This window comes from Pipistrellus kuhlii, unplaced genomic scaffold (genome assembly GCF_014108245.1).
Source record: "Pipistrellus kuhlii isolate mPipKuh1 unplaced genomic scaffold, mPipKuh1.p scaffold_m20_p_1, whole genome shotgun sequence".
NCBI classification, from domain to species: domain Eukaryota; kingdom Metazoa; phylum Chordata; class Mammalia; order Chiroptera; family Vespertilionidae; genus Pipistrellus; species Pipistrellus kuhlii.
In genome coordinates, this window is record NW_023425404.1 from 396313 (window position 1) to 413573 (window position 17261).

At 48.5% G+C, this 17261-nt stretch overlaps 1 protein-coding gene across 6 annotated transcripts in view; it reads left to right on the plus strand.

Annotated features, from left to right (window-relative positions):
• Window positions 1-17261, plus strand: part of TTC7B (tetratricopeptide repeat domain 7B) — a 177888-nt gene that overhangs the window by 95972 nt on the left and 64655 nt on the right. For all 6 annotated transcript variants that reach the window (XM_045572917.1, XM_036428670.2, XM_036428371.2 and 3 more), the window contains 5 exons: window positions 276-380; window positions 2643-2760; window positions 3831-3888; window positions 9590-9662; window positions 12394-12554. In XM_045572917.1, the coding sequence (XP_045428873.1) occupies window positions 276-380; window positions 2643-2760; window positions 3831-3888; window positions 9590-9662; window positions 12394-12554 (515 nt within the window). The remainder of the gene's footprint in view (window positions 1-275; window positions 381-2642; window positions 2761-3830; window positions 3889-9589; window positions 9663-12393; window positions 12555-17261) is intronic.

Here is a 17261-nt window from a genome sequence, read left to right on the forward strand (position 1 = left end):
TAAGATTCCTTGGGCCGGGTGGAAACAGATTTTTAGGATGGTATGCTATAAACAGCTTAGTTTTTATAACACCACCAGGAAGGAAGAAAATGAGGGTGACTCCAGGGAAGCCTTTCTGAGGGTTTCACCCCAGTTTACACCCCTGTCACTCAGGGGCCACACGTCCTGGCTGGTGCCATCCTGGTCCTTGCGGGGTTGGGCTCCTCTTGGAAAACCGCGTTAACAGGACAGCTAACCGAACATTCCGAGTTTCACAGAAATACTCTCCTTTCCAGTCCGCCCGGGCTGTGAAGGTGCTGAAGGAGTGCATCCGGCTGAAGCCCGACGACGCCACCATCCCGCTGCTGGCCGCCAAGCTGTGCATGGGCTCCCTGCACTGGGTGAGTGCTGGCCGCCGGGGCAGGGCTGGCAGCGGCATCTCCAGGCTCAGAGGGGAAGGCACAGTGACTCCCCGCTGCACACACACAGGCTGCTCAGGGCCCCAGGCCCGGCTCCTCTGGCCTCTCCATCCACCCGCGCTCCTACCCTCTCTTACCCCCTGGACTGTGGGGAATCGGCATGTTCCCGAGGGACTCCAGTTGTTTTTTTTTTTCTTTTTCATGGGAATGTGCTTGAAAAGTAGAAATGATGGAGTGGGCATTCATGCTCAGGTACATCTGGCAGTGGAAGCTAACGTAGGACTGAAGAGCGGGAGGGGGAGGGAGAGAGAGCTAGAAATATCTGTGAGAGAGAAACCTGGGCCAGCTGCCTCCTGCACACCCCCGACTGGGGACGAGCCCACCACCCAGGCCTGTGCCCTGATAGGGAATTGGTCGAACCGGGGATCTCCCGGTGCAGGGGACGAGGCTCAGCAGCTGAGCCACACCGGACAGGCTGAACCCAACTTCCTTCTCTCCTCTGCCTTCTCACCACTCCCCTCTTCAGATACTTGGGTTCAGATTAGGATTGGGGGATAGTATGATTTGTGACAGTTTTAGTCCCTCCAAAACCTGTCATTTCAGTAGAAAGCTCAGACTGGCTGCTGAGATGGTGGTCACTGCAGTTTTACTGTCTTTTCTTTGCTTATTAAGATTAGTGATAAGAAGCCCTGGCCAGAGCCTCTGCCCTCCCACCAGAAGGTCTCAGGTTCAAGGGCACATACCTGGGTTGCAGGTTCACTCCGCACTGGGGGCACGTGTAGGAGATAACCAGTCGATATGTCTCTTGCGTCGATGTCTCTCTCTCTCTCTCTCTCTCTCTCTCTTTCTCTTTCTCTCTCTCTCTCTCTCCAACCCTCTCTATCCCTCTCTCTCTCTCCATCCCTCTCTCCCACTCTCTGAAAAGCAGTGGAAAAAATATGTTAGGTGAGGAGAAACAAAAAACAGATAAAATAACAGATAAGTGATAAGAAGAACTTCCCCAAGGAGACTGGGGAGACCTGCTAAGGTTTTTACCTCATGGTCCATGTGCATGTGTCTCCCCCACCCCCAGTCACCCACCCCCATTTATTCTCACCCAACAGGGCAAAGTGAGCCTTGTGAAGAGAGTGTTCTACCTTGGTTACGTTTTATTTGGTAAAACGTGGGAGGGAAAGACATTTTGAAAGAGCAGGCTCTCGCCAGAAACAGAGAGCTGTGAAGGTCTGGGCAGGTTTGGACAAGTGGGGCCGCGGTGCGGGGCTGGGGTGGGCAGCGGCAGGGTAGGCGCAGGAGGGGGAACAGGAGTGGGTGCAGGAGTGGACCCAGCCCCTCTGTTTGACAACTTGAACCCCCAGCCGTGACCGCGGCCCTCCCTGCAGCGTGACATTGCTCATTGCTGATACACACGTCTCCAACGCCTAAAGGAAGCCTACCTCCCCTTTTTTTTTTTTTTTAAGATAAGAGTTACAAATCTTTTCTGTTTATATTTTTTCCATTTTTATTATTAGAACTGCCACGTACTGTCCCCCAACCTCAATAGCATCCACATTCGCCGTAGTTCGAAGGAACAGACCTTACTATCTGCCTCTAATATACTATGTGAAGGTCTCATTTTGGGTGCAGCTTACAGGTGCCAGGTCCGTGTGCTGTGCGGCACAGAATAAATAGATGCCGTTTTGGCATTTTTAATGGCTTATAAGAAAGAGAAACCAAGCTTCAATGGATTCATTATGTTTTTGTTTTGGTTTTTTTTTTAAATAATAAGGTAAGACCCAAACACAAAACATTTTTGTATGGGTAGGCAATGCTGGTGTACAGTTGTAATACAAATAATGCAATAATTCATAAGTAATAATGCAAGAATAAACTGTTTCGCACACTCGCTGCTTTTGCCACCGCTGTATATAAAATTCAACTTCTGAGCACCTTGCACAAGCTCTCGCAGAGCCAGTCAGTGAAAAGGAGAGGAAAGGTGGAAAGGAGAGGGGCCCACCGAGGAGGAGAGTGACCGTGGAAAAGAAGGCAGAGATCAGTAGGAAAACCTTAGCGGGGAAAGGCGAGGCGGGGTCCTCAGGACTGTCAGAGAGCTCAGATACAGCCTGAATTGCCACTGTGGACTTGGAAGGTTTGGGAGTCATTTTCACGGTGACTCATCAGAAATCTGTTCTTGGCAGCCGATGCTTCTGGTAACTCGTGTTGGAGATTCTGCAGGTTGTCATTTTCTTAACGTGTCTTGCTTTTCAGTTGGAAGAGGCTGAGAAGTTTGCCAAAATCGTCGTTGATGCGGGAGAGAAAACGTCCGAGTTCAAGGCCAAAGGCTACTTAGCTCTGGGGCTCACGTACAGCCTGCAGGCCACTGACGGTGAGAGAAGCCCCACCCCACAGGCGCATAAGCTGGGCCGGCCTACGTGCCGCCCGTGGGGCCCTGCTGCTCTGGTCCTCGGCGCTTGTGCTGCTTGGATGTGGGGAGGGAAGGGGCACTGGGTGGTGGGCACAGGGAACCTGCTGATTCATCCCACCCAGCCTGGGCCTGCCTCTGCCCCAGCACTTGGCTGGGCGGTCCACCCGTGAAGATATGTGGGGTCTTAGGCACAGGAATATAGGACAGTTCGGGGCCAGCCTCTTCCAGGAAGCTTCCCTTGATTGGTCAGGACCTGCCCTTTGTCCGTGCGTGCGTGCTTTCTTTCTTTCTTTCTTTTTTTATTATATTTTTTCATTGATTTTAGAGAGGGAGGGAGAGTGGGAGAGAGAGAAACATCAATGATGAGAGAGAATCATTGATTGGCTGCCTCCTGCACACCCCACATTGGGGATGGAGTTTGCAACCTAGGCGCATGCCCTGAACGGGAATCAAACTGTGGCCCCTGGTTCATAGGTCGATGCTCAACCACGGAGCTACGCTGGCCGGCATCACCTGTAAACTGATTTTCCCAGCTCAGTGCTGGGCGGGTCGGGTCAGTCCCTTGTGTTCGTATCAAGGTGGTAACAGTCCCGGCCATCGCACAGTTTAATGAATTAAACTGGCCTCTCCTGGCCCAGGACCAGAGCTGCTCGGTGCCAGAGGCCCTCTGAAGGCTGTGCCTGATGCTCTGCTCTGCCTCCCGGGAGAGCCAGGCTTCACCCAGTTGCGTGCCTGCACTGGAGGCAACAGCCGGGCTCCTCTCTGCAGTTCCCTGCTGGCCCCCTCTGCCCGGGGCGCCAAGAGTGACCCTCGCCTGGCGCTGTCCCCTCGGCATCGTGCCCAGTCACACCCACGAGTGCAGAGGTCCCGGGCTGGCCCGGGCTCCGTGGCCCGTCTCCCGCAGCGCCCGGGGAGCACTGAGCGCACGCCCACCCAGACCGTGTTGCTCACAACCCAAAGGAATGTGTGGTTTCTGTGATGAGCTTTGTATTTGTCCGAAACATGCCACTGACGGACCGAACCCTTTCCAGCTTCGCTGCGAGGCATGCAGGAGGTCCTGCAGAGAAAGGCGCTGCTCGCGTTTCAGAGGTGAGTGGGAGCTCCTCCTTTCACTCGCTGTACACGATGGCACCACAGCGTGAGGAGTATAAAAGGGAGAGATATTTATAAAGATTATGTAAACAGTGTCTCTCCCCCCCCCCCCCCCCAGTCTTTCCCCTCGAGCGCCGAACACCCGGCGTAGAAGCTCGCCGCATCATTTGTTACCACGTAGATCTGCATTCTCATCTGCCCATCCGTCATCCTTCGGGCACACTTTATTCCTTCCTAACACAGCCAGCTCAGCTCCGGGATGACAGATACTCTGTATGTGTAGGGAGATGGTTCCTTTTATTAAAGACATTTGTCACCATCTAGAAAAGGGATCATTCTTTCCCAGCTTTTTTTTTTTTTTTTATTGCCTGTGAAGCTGCAGATTTTTTATATTAAGAAATGAACAAGTCAGGTTTTAGGACAGTCTCTGAAATACTTGGTGAAGACAGTCAAGTCGCCTCCAGCCCCGCCTGGCTCCATCATACCTGTGCAGTCTCCATCTCTGTGCCTTCCGTGAAATTCGGAAGATGCTTTACATTAGTGATTAGCACGTGTTCTCCCACATCCATCATTTCACCTCGTCCTCACCCACGCCAGGAAGGAAGACAGGACAAGCAGGATTTTCACTGCAGGTGAGGGACTCGCATGCAGGAGTGGGGAATTAGAGAGCCACTTTGCCTTTGATAGAACCATCATCTCCTGACTCCAACGCACTTCTTCTGGTACCTACTGTACTTCACTGCCCTGATTTTATTCTTATCGCAGCTATAATAAATCATTCAAATGAATCATTGCTTGAAAGTAAAGCTGCCTGATGGCAAATCTATAATTGCTATTGATCCTCTCACGTTAACTACATCTGAGTTACATTGCTTTCTTGGAATCATATTAGAAACTTCGTTACTTGCATCAAAAGTTCATGAGGACCTGAGTCACTAGTACCCTTTGCTAGATTTCTTTCCCAGAACTGGGGTTGCCTACGGATTTCTCACAATGTTCACGCCCCTTTCTTCGTGAAATCCTTAGTACTTGGTTTCCGTTAGTCCGAAATCTTGCATCTGACTTCTGTTTCCTGCCAGACCTGCCGATTGTGCCTTCCTCTGGCCCGTCCCAGGCTGGTCAATGACAAACAGTCCGGACTGACACCTGCACCAGCTCTGGGTCTGTGCTGAGCTTCTGTTGACGTTCCTCAGCATGGGGTGTGGGAAGCCTTTCCATTTCACACCATTGGGAGTTTTAACTTTTCCAGTTCTAGCTTGTAAAACACACTAATGCCTCAGAGAGTGGCCATTACATCTGTTTCCCTTTTCTCAAGTCAGCACATCTCCTTGGCTCTCTAAAAGCAGGCCGGGGGGTGGGGGGGGGGGGTGGGCGGGGGTCTGTCGGAGCCGCCACAATTCGTAACTTCATGTTAGGTCGCAGCTTTTCCTTCTTCTTGTTCCTTTCACTTAGGTTTCAAGTCAAAGAGATTTTGTAAAATATTAGTTCATGCAGAAATAAAGAGCAATAAAACTCTATTAAACCATGGATTTATTGGCAAAGGCTAGTCTAAATTAGTATTTGGGTGAAATGAAGAATAATTTTCAAGGAAATAAATTATTTTGTTTAATGAGGGCTAATCTAGTACACTGTAGGCCTGACAATCTGTAAGGAAAGATTTTAAGTAAATATGAATGATTTGTATTCCTTCTTAAATATGAATGGATATTTAAAAACCACTTGGATGAGAAGTACTTTTTAAAATATATATATATATTTAAATCCTCTGCCAATGATACTGGGTTTCTCCTATTATTTGGCAATTTTTGTTTAAAAAGAAAAAAAATATAACTCAAAAAGGGGTGGGGTTGTAGGTATAACATTGTAAATATTAGCTCTTAGTTAGGCCTGGAGTCAGAATTCAGAAAGATTTGCTGTCGGGGAGATTAAAAAGGTGGTTTTTGAAGGCCTCCCACTTGCATGTCTGCATCTTAATATTGATTTGTACATCCTCAACTGTTTGTACATCCAGAAGCTCAGCCCCAGCAGCTGGGCCAATTCATTTGGCCCGTACAGAGGTACAGTGAACAAGACCACGTTGTCTGCAAAGCTGGGGGCATGGGGCAGAGACTGGACCCCACGTGCAGAAATGGGCTGCTCCATGTGGTGTTGGTCGTGTTTGTCACTCAGTGTGAAACACAATCTCACGTTATGGTTCTCTCCCCCTCCTGGCGTAAGTTAAGTTTGCTTGTGGTATAGTTTGTGTGTATGGAATGAGTGACCATCCTAGTTTTTCGGGAAGTGAGTAGCATCCCGGAACTTGGGGCTTTGAGTGCTCAAACCAGGGAAAACCAGGACAAGTTGGTCATCCTGTGTGTGTCAGTAATGGGAGGTTTCTGAGTGATAAATTTAACCAGGTGTGTACTTTCCCCCCCTTAACTGAATAATAAATACACTGATCACAGGTCCATTTCAATCTGGACAGAAGGAGACTTTGAGGAGACTTGACTGGACAAGGCAGCAGGGTGATATGGGGGAGAGAGCAGGCCTCAGGATTTCACTTCTACTCTAGCTCTTTTGCTGGATACTTTTGGACCAGGTGCTTAAAAGTAGATTATTCATACATTGTAGTTATTATTGTTATAAAGTGTATATATATTAATGACCAGGGTCAAACTTGTTCAGCCTTTTCTACATTCTTGGTTCTAGAACATGTTGGAATCAGAGGCTAGGAGAGCACTGGTGGACCTCACAGTGTCCTGGGTTCTAGACAGGTGATCTTGGGGGCCCATCCATGCTCTCCAGCGGCAGGCTGGCATGCCTCTCTGGGGGCCCTGCTCCCACTGTACTGTAAGGGTCACTTTGGGTATCCCTGATTCTAGGGGAGAAGGGATGTTCTCCCTTCTCCAGGCTGGTGCCTGGTTCATCTCCAGACTCCCCAGAGGCTGGCACAGGCCTGGCACCACATTGCTCCTAAATAATGTGGGTGGGTGGGTGAATGGATGAATTGATAGATGGATGAATGGATGGATGGATAGATGGATGGATGAGGATGGATGGATGGCTAGATAGATAGATAGATAGATAAATGAATAGATGAGTGGGTGGATGGATGATGGATGGATTGAAAAATAGATGAGTGGATGGATGGATGGATGGATGATGGATGGAATGATGAATAGATGAGTGGATAGATGAGTGGATGGATGGATGGATGGATTGATGAATAGATGGGTGGATGCATGGATGAATAGATGAGTGGATAGATGGAAGGATGAATGATGGATTGAATGATGAAAAGATGAGTGGATGGATGAATAAATGAGTGGATGGATAGATAGACAGGTGGCCTGGTGACTCATAAGTCTAATAATTCTTTTTTATGGAAAATACATTAAGTTAATGGGCATGAAGTTGCTTTGACAAGGGACACTCTTTGTGAGCATGCTGTGGTGACATTTTAGATGTCTGGGTTTCTCCTAACATCTCAGATGCTGCTGTATGAGAATGGGGTTTGTGGGGCTGCTTTGTATTCACGTGCAGCATTCAGCAAGGTTCCAGTTGTCAGGAACACGAATGTCTTTCCTCTTACCTGCGTGGCCTGACGACATCTGTCGAGCAGGTTGTCTCTGGGTGTGTCACAGGGAATGTAGCTGCCCAGTTGCTCTGTGTGACCGAAGCAAGCACTCTAGTTTGTCCTGAGATCAACACCATACACTGATTCTTCTTTTGTTGAGCATTCTCCTTATTTTCTTTTTTCTTTCCTGGACTAAAGTAGTCAGTTTAACTCATTAGCCCAAGTATAAAAGTAAGACGTTTAAAATGTGTATGTTAAGTTGTGAGAAATTGGCAGTTGGATATCCATCATCAGCCAGGTTTGCAGTTCTTCAGCTGCTGCCCCAATCTTCCCAGAAACGCCGAGACCCCTGGCACGTCTGGTTGTTTTTGTCACTGCAAGTGGCTCACAGTGCGTGGTCACTGATGAGGCCAGGGCGGGGCTCCTGTCAGAACTGTCCTCACCCAATCCCCAGAGCCCCCAGACCATGGCAGCTCCTCACGTGGGTGGTGTTGGGTGGAGGCAATCCTGATCTGATCTAACTTCACCTTCGAAGACCCTAACCTGGGCCGAGAAAATGATAGCTCGGAGGGGTTCTTGCCGAGGGTTGTAGAAACCTGGCTTTTTATTCATTAGGAAAGAAGTGAAATAAAATAAAGAATGCTCAATAATTCATTGTCTCTTCATAACTCACTTTGTATTAGCTTCCCCTGAATAATTGAGAGAGACAGAAACCGTGACGTCCCGATCTCATTTCTCATGGACACCAAAGAAAAAGGTTCTCTCCCCCTTTTCTGTGCATAGAAATGATAGTGGCCTGTTTTGTGTTCAGTCCACCTCTGAAGCAGCAGCCGTGTACAAATTCATGGGAAAACCAATACTTACGAAATAATAAAAACTGGAGCATAGTGGTAGAAGCAAGAGATTTAAAGGGGCAACACAGGCAAATACCTGTTACCCTACGGTGAGGAGAGTCCTAGGCACAGTTCCTGGTGAAGTAACCAGGGTGGGGATTTAAGAGCAATAGAAGGACAGACTCCTCTAACTCTCCCCCAACCCCCAGTCCTCACAGGAGCTGCCTAATTTGCCCAAACAATGGCCCAAATTGTTGGACTCAGCGTATTTTCTGGAAGGCAAACGCCTGGAAGACGTCTTAGTCTTGTTCCCCACAGTAGCTGGACAGTTCCATGAAAAGGCCTTACTACTGCGTGAAGCCATCCCTAATGTGTTTGCCTGGGATACGGCTTCCTTTTTTATCCTGAATTTGTTTTCTGTCCCTAGATGACCCTCCTTTAATCACAGAACGTTGACAGAATAGGATGGAAGTCTGTTTATCATCAGGCCCCACCGTTTTTTCATCGGTCTGCTCCATCGTGCCTTTTAAAGAAAGTAAAGTTGGTTTTCTCTTCCCTCCAGACTGTTCAGCGGAGAGGGTGTCTCGTAGACAGCCCCATTTTAAGTTGCTCATGGTGAAATATGATTGACTCCCACATAAGAGCAAGAATGACCATGTTAGCAGTTAGGAGTCCAGTACAGCTCTTCACAGCTGGTGTCAAAGGCCAGTCAGTAACCCTAAGCCCATTGTGTAGTTTTTCATGTCAGACTTGTGTGGACAAAACTATCAAGCTGCGTGGAGCTTGGTAGATTTGGAAGGCTGAACGAGTCTCCTCCTTCTCTCCTAGAGTTAGTTCATCAAAAACCGGAACCTCATTTTACCAGCAAAGCTGGGTCTTGATTTTTGTATGGTTTCTCTGAAATCCAGAAATTTGGGTGAAAGTAGCGTTAAGGCCAAGCCCAAACTCAACCAAAGCCCAGCTGCCTTGTCCAGGACACCCATGGCCCCGCCGTGTCCCAGCATGACGGTGAGGGTCAGAGCTCAGGGCCTGCGGATTCTGCACCTCCAGCTGCTCCTCAGAGCCCAGGGTCAGGCTGCCGCTTCTGAGGTGGACCAAGCACAAAGCAGGCCACCAGCATTCCTGTACACAGAAAAGGGGACACACAGCCCATTTGTTAGTAAACTTTTGTTTAAATGAGACATCCAATGGTTAAATATGGGGTCTTGGTATAAAAATGCAAATGATAAAAATGCAAATGTGGCTTCTTGTTGGATAGGGAAGTAGAATGGCCTCTCCCAGGTACTAACAGCCGTAAATACTTTTTCAGGGCCCACAGCCTGTCGCCTACAGATCACCAAGCAGCTTTCTACCTCGCTCTGCAGCTCGCCATCTCCAGACAGGTCAGTTTCTTGAATGTTCCTAAACTGGGTGCACGCTCTGTCTTGATGCGGTTCCTTCAGTGCCTCAGCTCGAGTTGGTAGCTGGTCCTCCACCCCAGGCTGACCTGGACCGGGGCCCTCCCCCGCACAGCGCAGACCCAGTGCTCCGGTCCATCTGAGCATCAGCTGCACAGACACAGGCCAAGCTCTGCTATAGGAACTTTAGTCCATAGACCTGCAGGGCCCGGCCTGGGGTCGGGTGGCAACGTGGACGCAGCACGTGGCAGACGCCCTAAACCCAGGGATCATCGAAGAGCCCATGTGACTTGCCAGCAGAGCCCGTGCTGAGCTTTCAGCAGAGTGGAGATTTAGGGTGGGGCCTGGTTGCCATTAGCTATCAATGATGGATGATGCTGGTAGGCATAGACAGAAGCACCAGCCGGTTCCTTTCAAATACTTGGAGGTCTGAACATTACACCCGGTGACTCCTGGAGTAGGAATGTCAGCAGTGTCCTCGGTGGAAGGACAGCTTCACTGGCCTTCACCCTCCCTGTGGCAGTCTCCAGAAGCCGCCTTTGCCTTCTCGTCCCTTCCTGTCCCCTCCCAGCTGCTCTGGAGACTCTGGCCACATGCCTGCCTGCCCACCAGGTGCAAGACACTGGTGGTAACCCCAGCACATTCCAGAGAGCTGACTGGAGGGTGAGCTAAAGGTCAGTTCCCCAGACGTGCCATTCCCCTGGCAGGCCGGCTGTAGGCATGCATCTGACTTCCCGGAGAGGCAGCTCCCTTTGGCGACCTGGGGACTTTGGAAACTGAGGTCCTCACACCTGGCATGGCGTGGCTCACAGCTGCAGGCCCGTGACGGCCACCTGGCCTCTACCCTCCTCCCCCCAGGACCTTCTCTCCCCTCCCCCATGAAGCCTCCTGCCTGCAGCAGCCTGCATTGCCCTTCCTCTTGCTCAGCTCTCCTGTTCGGTGTCTCTCCCTACTGATGGGAGGCTCCATGCGGGCAGGAACTGTGGCTGCCATCGTCACCGCTGTGCCCCGGCAGCTGGGACGCTACCTGGCAGGTGGCAGGCACTCGGGAGCACTCGCTGAATGAAGGAGCCAGCCTTGCATTCCCTCAAGCCAGCTGTCCCTGCAGGCTGCCCTGGTGAACCCTGTGTCAGTCCTCCCTGGCCGCTTCGGGCAGACACACATTGACGCCCCGCCTGCCGACCCTCCCCATGGCGCTGGCTGGGCGCTGTTCACGCCGTCAGTTCTCACCTGGGGGATGGACAGGGTCACAGAGCCTTTGTGAGCACACAGCGTGACAACCCCAGACTCCGGCAGCTGAGTTTCCTGCTGACCGTGGGCAGGGGACTTGTGGCCTGTTCTCTTCAGAGCCAGTGCCCTTTGAGTAGGGGGAGAGGGTGGGAGGGGAATCCGAAGATCTAGCGCCACTCTCGTCCCAGAAGTTCAACAGCTGGGTGACCTGCTCAAGTCGTTTGACCCCTGGACTCAGCTTCTCCCGTAAATGATGGGTTGGCAGATGGTCCCCCTTCCAGCTCTATTAGCCATGACTCTGGAGCCAGCACTTGTAATCAAATTCATCAAAATGAAATTTCAGATTTGGGGGGAAAAAAGTTGTGGCTTCCTACTAAGGAGTGAGGTTTCTGAAAGTTTGGGAAGAAGCAGGAGCGCTGAGAGGGGTCCAGTCAGGGACTGACGTTGGGAGGGGAGACCGGAGGGGCCCCAGGCCAGCCGTGGAGAAAGCTTCAGGCTCTCATTCTCCCCAGGGACTGCTAAACCGGCATGGAATCTAGGGCCGTGGTTGGCAAACTGCGGCTCTCGAGCCACATTCAGCTCTTTGGCTCCTTGAGTTTGGCTCTTCCTCAAAATTCCATGGCCTGGGCAAGTCTATTTTGAAGAAGTGGCGTTACAAGCAGTTTAAGTTTAAAAAATTTGGCTCTCAAAAGAAATTTCAATCGTTATACTGTTGATATTTGGCTCTGTGGACTCATGAGTTTGCCGACCACTGAGTTAGGGTGTTCAGTATTTATCTGTGCATTTTATCAGCCATCGTGCTTGGACGATTTTGAAGCAAGTCTTAAACAGCTGTTGCATTTTAAGGTCAAGATTGTGTCCGGTCCCATTTGAGTTTGAACGTGGCATTGAACGTGGCACTGCCATTTGTTTCTTGGATCAGGGTCTTTGGGTTGTGGTTTGGGAAGGTGGCAGGGAGAGGGTTTGTGTGTGTTTTTATATATTTCCCTGATGGAGAACCAGGACAAAGGAACTTGGCAGGAATCACAAGTGTCTGTTCATTTAGAAAGCCGTTATAAAGTTCGTGACTTTAGCACTTTTATTTTAGTAATACTTTAAAAAAACGAGAACAGTTCAGTTAAGGCTGTTTAATTCCAATAAAAACCTCTGGCAATTGGTATGTGCCTCCATGTAGTGAAATTATCTTTAGCATGATCCAAAGGTCAGTTCTGCAGAAAAAGAGAAAGTATTTACTTAGGGAAAAATGAAAGATTGGTTACTGGCAGAAACAGTATTACTTAGACTATTGCTTGAAGAGAGTGTCTTGTTTTCGTGTTTGTAGGTAATATCTCTAATATGAAAGCTGTTTATGTGCTTTCAGAAAGATGGCTTCGTGTGTGTGTGTGTGTGTGTGTGTGTGTGCATGCATATGCATGCACACGCTTGCCTGTGTACTTGTGCGCACCCATGTGTGTTTAAAAATTCCTGTTGGTTTTGTTCTAACCAGATACCGGAGGCTCTGGGGTATGTCCGCCAGGCTCTTCAGCTTCAAGGCGATGATGTCAACTCACTGCACCTGCTCGCCCTCCTGCTGTCGGCACAGAAGCATTCCCACGACGCGCTGAGCATCGTGGACATGGCCCTGAGCGAGTACCCCGAGAACTTTCTGTGAGTGGCCCTGAGCTTGCGTTTTCCATGCAAAAGCTATTGCATTTACTTCTTCCAGCTCCCTTCTCTGTAATCTAACTTCTTCGTGGGCATCCTGAGAGTAAATAGTACAAAACTCCTTTTCCTCCTTTCCCCCCACAATATTTAGAAACACATATATTACTGATCCCTAACACAAGGGCTAAGGGGTGCCGACCCCCCGCACGGTGGACGGTCTGGGGAGAGCTTCAACGCCCCAGAACCTTGACTGCCTACTGCTGATGGAAGCCTGACCACTACACATACACAGTGGGTTAGCACATTTTGTATGGTACAGGTATCCAGTATACGTCACTCTATAATAAAAGAGGATGTTATTAAGAAAATCATAAGGAAGAGGAAATACATTTACAGGATTTATCGAAAAAAAAGTCCACATGTAAGTGGACCCACACAGTTCAAACCCGTATTGCTCTAGGGTCAACAGCAGTCCGTTAGGTCATCCTTATTTAGTTAAAATACTTTATCTGTTTTTCCCATCGTGTACCCTTGGGCACAGGAGGGGATTTCAGATGGGCTGTGGATGAACGTTTTTTATTTTAATGGTTATGCAATCCTAAATGCCCATTAGAAAAATATTACCGCCTATCAAAGTGCGACTTCAGGGAAATGGTCGCTCGGAGGGAGGCTAAGAAAGTTTTGTAATGAGTTGCTTTAAAGTCACTTTCAATACAAATGTTAAGCAAACACCGGCAGGCACCCCTGGGTGTGGCAAACACTGTACTGGACGAACCGCAGCGACTGGACCGCGGGAGCTACAGCTTCAGGGCTCGTCTGTCCTGCGTTAACGCCAGGGTCTCCCTGCCCAGGTGTCAGGTGATGGTTATATGTCAGAACTTCAGACAAGATGCCTCGGTTTTATTCACTAGGAAACTGAACTCCTCAAATCGGTCCATATTTATACATCACCTAAGAACTGTCGTTATAGACTGCTAGACGCTTGAATTATCTGCTTATCATCGTCACGTTTCCATGGAATCCCTGAACCCAGGCTTGTCACCGAGGCTTTGCTGAGCAGGGCTTTGTCTTTGGCTCCTCGGCTCCTACCTTTTCTTCAGGGGGGTAGCTCAGTAGCAGGTGCACAGTGGCCAGAGACAGTGCACAGCCCTTAGCTGTCTAAGAGGCGGGGGCAGTGATGGGGCGGGGGGGAGATGGGGAGGATGTGGGGGCGAAAAGAAATGGAGCTGGTGGCCGGGCTGGCTCTCCCCACTTTCAGAAATAAGTGCAGGCCCACATTTTAAGCGATCGCCTTTGGCTTGATTTCTCTGCCTCATCACCTCACTGTGTTTTAATCAGTTTCTGCAGCTCCCCTCGGAACACGGTGCACACATTTCCATTACAAACACCTCTTTGTCTCCAAGCGAGAAGAGCACCTCTCCCCATCCAGAGAGTTCTCATTATAATCCAGGAAACCTCCGTCTGGAGATTTCTTTTGTGGGTTCAGCTATTGATGCAGAGGCACTAAAAGGCTTTGCTGCAGTGTTTGCTGCTGGCACGTCTCAGGCTTGCTCTTTTGCATACCGAATATATTTAGGATTTTAGCCGGAGCTGGTTGTTAGCCCGTGGAACCCTAAGTGGTGAAAGCACTTGAAAAAGTCTCCCGTCCTTTACCCGCTGGTGAAGTACAGCCCAATGCAATTAAATTCCGCTTCTCATCCATATTTATAAAGCCCCCTTCCCGCCTCGCATCCCCAGCGCCTTCGTTAGAGCTGAGACTGCTCCTGCAGAGATGCCTGGGGACCTTCCCAGGGAGGGCTTAGACCCAGAGCCACTGCACACGGCAAGCAGTAAACGGGTGGCTAATACGGTAATGCCTCCAAGTGACAGCGGCTGACAGACAGCCTCGCAGGCAGTGTGAGGAGGAACAGCAGCGGAGATATTTGAGGAATGCAAGCCTGTTATTTTAATGTCAGGCTGTAAGCTCAAAAAAAGCAAGGCATAGGTCAGCAGGTCTGAGAGCAGCCACGACTTGTTTGCTTTTAAAATATTTGTATTTCTTCCTCTGCGATGAGAGACTTCTTCCCGAGAAGACTTCATTAAAAGCTGGGCCAGAGGTAGTCAGTCGACCCCACGGTTTGTTCCCAGCCTGGGTAAACCATTTCAGCAGCAGCCTACCTGCGATCCCGCGGGCCCCTGTCGGGCGGTGTTATCCGCGTGTCTGTCAGCCTCGTCTCCAGCAGGCCGTGGGTCCGGAGCATGGCTGCCCTGTGCCGTTGGGCCCCTCAGCCATGCCTCCCGCAGGCCGAGGTGCAGGGGACGTGTGCTCAGCACCTGCTGGTGGAGGTGAACCCCTTCCCACTGTTCCCACTATTAAACAGGAAGCAACTGCCGAAATCGGTTTGGCTCAGTGGATAGAGCATCAGCCTGCAGACTGAAGGGTCTCAGGTTCGATTCCGGTCAAGGGCATGTACATTGGTTGCAGGCACATCCCCTGTGGGGGGGGTGTGCAGGAGGCAGCTGGTCGATGTTTCTCTCTCATCGATGTTTCTAGCTCTATCCCTCTCCTTTCCTCTCTGTAAAAAAATCAATAAAATATATTTTGAAAATAAATAAATAAAATAAACTGGAAGCAACTTAGTCAGCCTCTTAGCCTGAGGATGACAGAACTTTCTGGTCCCTGTTAAGCTTACCCAAGGTGCTGAAACCTCTGTCATGTCCAGAGAGGCCAGAATCCCAGGGCCTGTAGCTGCCTTCGCCAGTGCACTCGAGGTGTTGCAATCAATGCCTTCCTTCGTTGTAATCGTTGCATGGTCATCACTCAATAATTCGTAGGAATTCCTCTTTCTATTACCGATACAGTGCTTTCAAATATGATATTTTAGAATCTTTTAAATTTGATATTAGATATTAAGTAGAAGCAAAAAGACTACTTAGTAAATATATTTAAAACAATAATACAACTGGTATATGTGTGTATAACCCTTCTTCGTTTAAGAAAAAGAACATGAATATTGCCTTTTCATGTCCTGTGTACCCCTCTATCCTAGCCTTACCTCTCACCTCACAGGTTAACTGCCGTTCTGAATTCTACGTGAGCACTGTCTTGGGGTTCAATGCCATATATGTTTTACTCCTAAATAATGGAAATTTCTAATTTTGCATGTTTTAAAAAAATTGTAGTGGAATCATACTGGATATATCCTTATAGTACTTGCTTTTTATTGCTTCACATTATGTCCCTGAGGTTCATCCATACTGTACACAGCAGCAATTTATTCATTTATCCTATGGATAGCACCTATTGTGTGAGCTTACCAAGATCTGCCGTTCTAGCCTACTGTTAAGTGGTGAGTGGGTTGTTTTCAGCGATTATGACAATGCTGCTGTAAACATTCTCGCACTGGCTCCCCGTGCACATGTGCAAGCATTTCTTTAGCTGTACACCCACCTTGGAGTGAAATGATTGAGCCATGGGCTGTGTGTACCTTCCATTTCACCAAATCGTTCCAAACTGTTTTCCAAAGCGGTTGTGTCATTGTACACGCCCACGGGCAGTGCCTGGGGACCCAGGTGACTTCTTACAGCAATACTGGGTGTTGTCAGACTCATTCTTGGTAATGTGGCTGTTGGTTAATGGTGTCACGGAGTGAGTTTAGGTTGCCTGTCCTTCATTATTAATGAAATTGAACACCTTTCTGTTTGTTTATTGGTCGTTTTGCTTCTCTCTTTTGTGAAGCATAAGGAGAAGCCTTTTTCTGATTGGGCTGTCTTTTTTCACACTAATTTGTAAGATTTCTTTATATACAATATTATGATTACAATTGCTTTTATTGGTTATATGTGCTGCAAAAATCTTCCAATCTGTGCCTTGTCTTTGCTTTCTCTTATTGATGTTTTTTGATGAACAGAAATTACTGATTTTAAACTAGTTGAATCTATCAATCACATCCAAGGTTTGATGGTCTGATCTATGTTTCTCTGTCTTTGGATCTGTTTCTGTTCATCAGTTTATGTTGTTCATTATATTCCATAAATGAGTGAGATCATGTGATATTTATCTTTCTCTGCCTGGCTTATTTCACTTAGCATAATGCTCTCCAGTTCCATCCATGCTGGTGCAAATGGTAAGAACTCCTTTTTTACCGCAGTGTAGTATTCCATTGTGTAGCACAGCTTTCTAATCCATTCCTCTGCTGATGGGCACTTAGGCTGTTTCCAAATCTTAGCTATTGTGAATTGTGCTGCTATGAACATAGGAGTGCATATATCCTTTCTGATTGGTGTTTCTAGTTTCTGGGGATATATTCCTAGGAATGAGATCACTGGGTCAAATGGGAGTTCTATTTTTAGTTTCTTGAGGAAACGCCATATTGTTTTCCACAGTGGCTGCCCCAGTCTGCATTCCCACCAGCACTGCACGAGGGTTCCTTTTTCTCCGCATCCTTGCCAGCACTTGTCGTTTGTTGATTTGTTGATGAGAGCCATTCTGACAGGTGTGAGATGGTACCTCATTGTCATTTGATTTGCATCTCTCTGATGATTAGTGACTTTGAACATGTTTTCATATGTCTCTTGTCCTTCCTTCTGTTTTCTTTCAAAAAGTATCTATTTAGATCCTTGCCTTATTTTCTGACATAAGCATTTAAGACTAAAAAATGTTTTGCTGTATACTCTATTAGCTTTAAACCACAAGTTTCAATATGTGAAATTTTTGTTACTGCTTAGTTC